Source organism: Pelodiscus sinensis, chromosome 13 (assembly GCF_049634645.1).
Source record: "Pelodiscus sinensis isolate JC-2024 chromosome 13, ASM4963464v1, whole genome shotgun sequence".
Taxonomy (NCBI): Eukaryota; Metazoa; Chordata; order Testudines; family Trionychidae; genus Pelodiscus; species Pelodiscus sinensis.
Window position 1 is genome coordinate 34220477 of NC_134723.1, and position 6858 is coordinate 34227334.

General features: G+C 50.8%; 1 protein-coding gene across 1 annotated transcript; it reads right to left on the bottom strand.

The window, feature by feature from the left end:
* Positions 1–1179: 1179 nt before the first annotated feature.
* Positions 1180–5307, bottom strand: SLC25A5 (solute carrier family 25 member 5). Its single transcript, XM_075941010.1, has 4 exons — positions 5089–5307; positions 2664–3150; positions 2383–2523; positions 1180–1570 (listed from the first exon to the last, which is right to left on the bottom strand). The coding sequence occupies exons 1-4, from the start codon at positions 5197–5199 to the stop codon at positions 1413–1415; spliced, it is 897 nt and encodes a 298-aa protein (XP_075797125.1). The 5' UTR covers positions 5200–5307; the 3' UTR covers positions 1180–1412.
* Positions 5308–6858: the final 1551 nt, after the last annotated feature.

Here is a 6858-nt window from a genome sequence, read left to right on the forward strand (position 1 = left end):
CAAAAGCAGCTGCTTTTGCACAAAATCTTGCCAGTCTAGATGCACCCTTGGTTTTTAGGAAGGTTTTGTACCCCACAGAAAGCAAGCTCACATTTAATAGCCAACTCCGATCCATACCCCAGCTCACGCCACACATGGGATGGTACTTTTTACCCAAGCATGAGAGTCACATTTGAACTACTTGATACTCCGCTCCTCCACTTCTGTGAGCATCCTGCATTGCCTTCCCAAGTTCTTCCCCCTTTCACTAGCAATACAAGTGACTTCATTTACTGCACCAGTAAGCAGAGGTCAGTCCCAGGAGTCCTTGTGCCTCATCTGAGTGATTTTTGCCCTAATATGGATACACATCAATGGACACTTGGATAAGGCCTTACTGTGTGGCCAAGACCACCTTAGGTGCTCACAATCAAGTGTGAATCACTGATATAAGGATATGCCCATTCCTGACTTTTTTGTTCTTAAGTGTGGGGCCAGTAATTTCAGCTACCACCTGGACATTCTTACACAGACTAGTTTTTCAAGTGACCATTATTCCCTCACCCCCACTTCATACCTTTCTCTAGGAGTCCAGTCCGCTACTTTAGACATGAGTTTAACCAGGTCTGGCTCCTATCTATCTAAAGTGATCAAGATTTCACTAGCACTAGTGGTCAGGAAGCACAAGTAGATGTGCTGCTCTCATCACTCGGCAGCAGCCACCTCATTAATATAGGTCCTGGAGCACCATGCCATTTCAAATTAAGATGCCAGTGCAGACAAGGCCTATATAAACTGGGGATTGTTAATAAAGTTGGGTTTCAAAAGGTGTGGGTTTAAAGGAAACAGTCATAGTTGGGTAGCATCTCTATCCCCAGGGCTTGACAAACTGCAGCAAAAGCCACTTGCCAGCTCTGCACATGCGCAAGTGCCAGAGCCACCAGTAAACAGGGCACCAGGCTGAAGTCTACTCACCATCCCCTCCTGCTCAAGAGGTGTGCCCTGATTGTGAATTAGCCAGTTATTTCCTACTAGTACAAGTATTAGAAATTTAGATTCATCTGACTATGGCATCTCCTTAAACTCTCTCCAAGGGCTACTGCATGTAGTTACTATGCTCCTTCCAGCATTTCCCCCACTATCAGAAGAGAGCAGCACTGTTTGTTGAAAGGGGGTAAAGCAAGCACAACACTAGTAGAGTTGGTTCTTAATGTTTTTTTATTTCATCAGATTTATTTAAATGGAGTGTCTGAAATAAAAACATTTGAGTCCCATCAACAGGGGAATGACTTGACAGACAGGTGAGCACGGCAGCTGCCCTTTGCCAACCAGTAGATACCAGTTGTGATCAATTTTTTTTTTTTTAATACACAGTCCATGAATGGTCAGAGTAAGTTACATAATACAACATGCCAGTTCACATGAGGAATGAATTAAGTATACTTCTTGATTTCATCATACAATACTAAGACAAAAGCACCACCCATTCCTCTGAGTACATTGGACCATGCACCCTTGAAGAAAGCTTTGGACCCTTCATCACGGGCAATCTTTCGCCAGCAGTCAATTGTACCAGAGTACATGATGTCAGCTGTGGAAAGTAAAGACACAGTCAGTAAGAGGCATCTCAGGGTCACAATCTAAATCCAGGTTAGCAGTGGCTCAGCAAGGCTAACATCCTTGAATTAATTATATTTAACTTGAACCAGTTAAGTGCCTAATAACAGAGCACATCAGAGACCAGAACGAATGATCTTTTACTACACTTGCACCACTAAAACATCTCACATCTATATGGAGCTAGAATGTACAACAAATTCTTGCCTGTCAACAGCAACCACACTAAGCCCTCAAGTGCTGGGGTTTACCAGCATGTTTTAAAGGCAAGTCTTTACTGCAAGTCATCCCAGGAGATATGCTGCTCTACCAGCATCCTCATAGCTTATACTAGAAGCACCATCATCTACTGGGATTTCTTCTTCAGCTTGTTTATATTGACAAAAAGCATCTGGATATATTCTAGCAAGAGGGCTTCATGGTCTCATGGATCCATAAACTCAAAGCTCTAATCCTAGTCCAGCCAGTTACTTGTAGCATGGTCTTGGGCAAGATGCTGTTCCTCCTGTAAATGGAGATCATCTCTCACCGGACCATGGGGAGGTCTAGTCCCTGGAGCAGTATAACTGCTGAAGAACTAAGATGACCTGGCTAGCCAGGATTTCCTTTGATGCCAACATCCATTTACAAGACCCACTTCTGAACCCTGAAGTCCTGCCTGACCAAACGCCAGGCTTTGGAACACAGATGTAGAGGTTCCTGCACCCATCTTGCATCTCTGGATATAGAGGTGTTTCTTTGAGAATGCCCACCCCATTATATTCTAGTTGGGAATTAGAAACCTACTTCCTTTACGCCCTGACTGCATCATCATCCGACGGCGGACAGTATCAAATGGATAGGAAGTCAAACCCGCAACAGCGGTAACCGTCTGAGCAATCATCCAGCTGATGATGATGTGGGTGTTCTTTGGGTCAGGAAGCATTCCTATGGGAGGGAAGAGAGCAGATTAAGAACACCAAATCATTGTATGTTAACACCAAAGTAAATAATTTTTCTGCATTACAATCCAGTGTTTGGCCTAAAAGTCTGTGCTGCATTTTAGGAAGTTAACTCAAAAGACCTACCCTTAGCAGTGTCATAGATGCCAAAATAGGCTGCTCTGTAGATAATGATGCCCTGCACGGACACATTGAAGCCTTGGTACAGGCCCTTAAGACCATCAGACCTGAAAATCTTGACTAGGCAGTCACCAAGACCGTTGAATTCTCTGTCTGCTCCAGCTTTACCCACATCAGCTGCCAGACGAGTACGGGCAAAGTCAAGAGGGTAGACAAAACAGAGAGATGTAGCACCAGCAGCACCACCAGAGGCCAGGTTGCCGGCAAAGTAACGCCAGAACTGGGTTCTTTTATCGACGCCACCCAGGAAGACCTGCTTGTATTTGTCTTTGAAAGCAAAGTTGAGGGCCTGAGTAGGGAAGTATCTGATCACATTAGCCAGGTTGCCACGCCAGAAGGACAGGAAACCCTGCTCTTTGGGGATACGGACAACACAGTCCATGATGCCTTTGTATTGCTTGTCTACTGTAATCTGTTTGCTTGCATGCTGCACCTGTAGAACAGAGAAACAAGCTAGATTAACATCTCACCATGCTGATAAAATTACAAGCCTGAAGATCTGGATTTATGAAGTTTTCATGATTTTTATTAGTTAGAAATGCATAATTCAAACTGCATTTGACAATTAAGCCTCTGATTCCAGGGTCTGGATAGACACACTGAAAGCCTGTTATGAAATAAAATGAGTATGGTTTTATGAAGATAAATTACTAGTAAACAAGAATGAATATAAGATTAAGTGTGGGTCACTTAAATTTGGTTAAGACTCAAGATAGAGGTTTTTTTAAACTTTGATTGTTATGACTAGGTGCGGAAGGATTACATTTACAAAGATAAGCAATGTAAGAAAAATGCCATTTGAAATCTCATTTTGAGATACAAATTGCAAAGTATCTTCAAGGAAACATCAGTGTTCATGATAAGGCTTTTACTTTCTGAATCTGACTACTGTCATTAAGTAAGTGTGTGACCTATAATTTCCTTGCAATGGTGCAAACTTAAATTGATAAAATAAAAATGCTTATGATCAATATTGTCCCTCAAAAAAAAAAATCAAAGTTTGCCAAGCCTCATCATAAAAGTGTCATTAAGCATCCTAGGCTGCCTCAGTGAGAACTGTCACTGTCCTCTAGCAGATGTCAGTGCAATAGATTCTTGGAATGGATAGAAAGGCTGAGTGCTGAATTCCAAGGTGATCACCTACTATTCCTTTGACCCAGAAACAGGAAGTGCTCTTATCTTAGGGTGGAGTGTTAATAAAGCCCTTTCTGGTTCCATTTAGTTCTGCAAGGATTTTCCGGAGCAACCCTCCTCAGAACACTCCCAGAGGTGAAAGTCAGCCGGTGACGAACTTTTTTTTTTTTTTTAAATAATTGCTTGGCAGCAAGAAGGCGCACACCTACTGGGCGACAGCCAAAAGAACGTCTTTAGAGTAGAATTACATCCCATCTTTTTTCAAAAGCAAAATATGCGTTGCCACATCGTATTTGTTCCCTATTCTCCAAGAGGCAGCAGTCTGCCTGATCAGAACTGCGCCCTGTAGAGAGCAAAGCCAAGGTAGCAGCGTGTCTTTATCTTTTGGGAGGAGTTGGGCCTGGAAGGTCACCGGGCCGCTCTATGGCTTTCCTCGGGCTAGATATTGCGTCGGCCTGCCTCTGCCTGCTGGTTTTAGCGCACGACGCATGGAAGCGGTGCCTAGCTGCGGGTCCGAGCGCCCCGCGAGATCCCGCAGCGCCGGGGGAAGTGGCTCCAGCCTGCAGGGAAGCGCCGGGGAGGAGGCTGCTGCAAACCTCGCTCCACGCCGAGCCGGGCCCGGCACCGCTTTGCGTAAGCGGAACTAGCTGGAGCCGATCGCTGCCGGCGGGTGGTTTCCGGCTCTGGCCAGGGCCCCCCGCGGGGCAGGAGCCGGGACTCCAGCTTGAGGCCGGGAAACGCGCCCGGGGCCGGGGACCCAGCCGCCCGCACAGGAGCGGGCCCAGGGGACCGTCTCCTCGGGCAGGGCCAGGCCGGGACCGGGCGGGACCAGCGGAGCCTCGCCCCAGGCACAGCCCTGCTGCCGGGGGCAGCGCCGGCAGCGGAGACCCGTCTCCCCTCCCCAGGCCGGGCGGCTGCTGCCCCGGGATGCTCGGGCCTGGCCTCTCCTTGGAGCGACCTTGGGGAGGGATCAGCGCCGCGGCATCGCCTTGGCCCGCGGATGCACCACGCGGCCGCGGCCCAGCGCCAGACAAAGCTGCAGCCAGCGGCGGGGCCGGCCTCTCCCCGCGCCCAGGGCGCTCGGAACCCCCCTCGGGGCGATCCCCGGGTGGGAGTCGCTGCACTCCCCGGCCAGCCCCGGGGCATTAGCCCTCCCCGACCCATCAGCGCTGCCCTCCTGCCCGGGGATGCCTTCCAGGGAGCGGGGCACCCCCCAGCCGGACGCCCCCCAACCCACCTGCAGCAGCAGCTTCACCCGCTCGATGGGCGCGACGGCTGTTTTGGAGATGGCTGCGGCCACCCCCCCGGCTAAGAAATCCTTGGCGAAGGACACGGCGGCGTCAGCCATGGCGAGGGGCGGCGGGAAGGTCAATAAGTTAGAACCGGGGAGCGAGAGGCTGCTGCGGAGGCCGCTGCTGATGGGGACCCGCGGGCTCTGAGGCCGGGCGGCTGCAAATGGCGGGTTTATATACCGCCCGCAGGCTGCAGCGAGCGGGGGTGAGGCTCACGGAGCCACGCACGGCAGCTTCCCACCCCGCCCATTGGCTGCGAGCAGGAGGGCTGGGCCGGGGAGGGACCGGCTGGGAGTGGGGGGGGGGGGAAGCTTGGGCGCCCCCCCACACCTGACGCTGTTGGGAGCGCCAGTGACCAGGTGGGGTCTCCATCATCCCAGGGCGAGGCTGGGCTCCGTGCCCTTGGCTGGGCGCAGGAGGAGGAGCAGGGAGCGGGCAGGGTTTGCAGGGAAGGGGGCTGCTTTGGGTTTCAGCGCGTGACGCCAAGCGGGAGTGTTCCTAGGCAACCCCCGGGAAATACAGAGCGCAGCGCATCTCCAAAGCCTCTGCCTGCCCCGACACCATTGCCATGGAAACAGGGTTGGGCGCCCCCGCCCGAACTCAGCATCAGGCCTGAGTCACTCATCACAGGCGCCCGGGGGCAGAGGAGGTGGAGGTGGGAGTCGCGGAGCCCGAGGCGCACCTGTGGTGGGGAAGGCTGCTCAGAGCCCTGGCTGCAACAGAGCTGTGGGCTAACCCAGTGCTGAACTCAAAGGCGGCTTCTGAAAGAGTCTGTCAGGGCACAGCTACTCTACTGGACAAAGTCCAATTAAGCGCCGTAACGTCAGCTACATTCACTGCATAGCTGAGGTCCAAGGAGCTTAACTGGGCTTTTGGTGCTGTCCACACAGCAGAAAGTCAAAGGAAGAGCACTCTGCCTTCAGCTTCCCTTGCTCCTCCTGTAATGAGGGTGACCAGCGTCCACAGGAGTGCCCCTCTCAGTGCAAATGAGCTGTCTTAACTGCTAATTCAAATCCTGGAAGATCGACAGCAACTTCCATCTTCCTCTGCAGTGGAGATGTACCCTCAGTGCCTGGACCAAGTCTGTCATTGCCCAGCAGTGGACTGTCACTTACTTCAACAGACAGAAAAAATCTCTGTTTGTTAAATATTTCAATAAACCTTCCTCTTCACCAGCCTACCTACTTCAATCCCACCTCAGTTTCTAGGCGGTAGGGTAGGGCCAGAGAGATATAACTTTAAATCTTAGATCCTGTGATGGTCTGCCTCCTGATTATTTTTTTCAGCCTTTTGTCCCATTTTCTTTTTCAGACCTGTACACAGGGAGTGAAGGGTGAGAAAGCACCCCCCATAGTCTTTCAAGTCAGCATGCTCTGGCTAGCCAAGAGAAAGCAGGAACAGCATGCTGCTGGATCCTCCCTCCCATGCTCTGGCTGGCAGGGGGAAGGCTAGGGCTGAATTGCCCGCTCACTTGGGGGAGCATTCACAGCCTTGTGGTTCACATTTACAAAAAAAGCCCCCCCCCCCCCCCCCGCGCACACACAGAAATTCCTGCATACAGGTCTGTTTTTGTTACATCACATTCAAGCCATAAGGCAGCCATAGTGGGTCAAACCAAAGATCCATCTAGCAGTATCCTTTCAGTGGCCCTTAAGTACAGGCCACAGGCTGCAGTGAGCAGAGGTGAGGCTCACCGAGCCACAAATGGCAGCTTC

What these genes read in the sequence shown, in the direction of transcription:
- SLC25A5 (XM_075941010.1), bottom strand. Translation starts at nt 5,199, where the DNA reads ATGGCTGACGCCGCCGTGTCCTTCGCCAAGGATTTCTTAGCCGGGGGG. An exon ending in GGGTGAAGCTGCTGCTGCAG is followed by an intron (nt 3,151 to 5,088) that starts GTGGGTTGGGGG and finishes TCTGTTCTACAG; the next exon opens with GTGCAGCATGCAAGCAAACA. An exon ending in GCAGTCAGGGCGTAAAGGAA is followed by an intron (nt 1,571 to 2,382) that starts GTAGGTTTCTAA and finishes TACTTTCCACAG; the next exon opens with CTGACATCATGTACTCTGGT.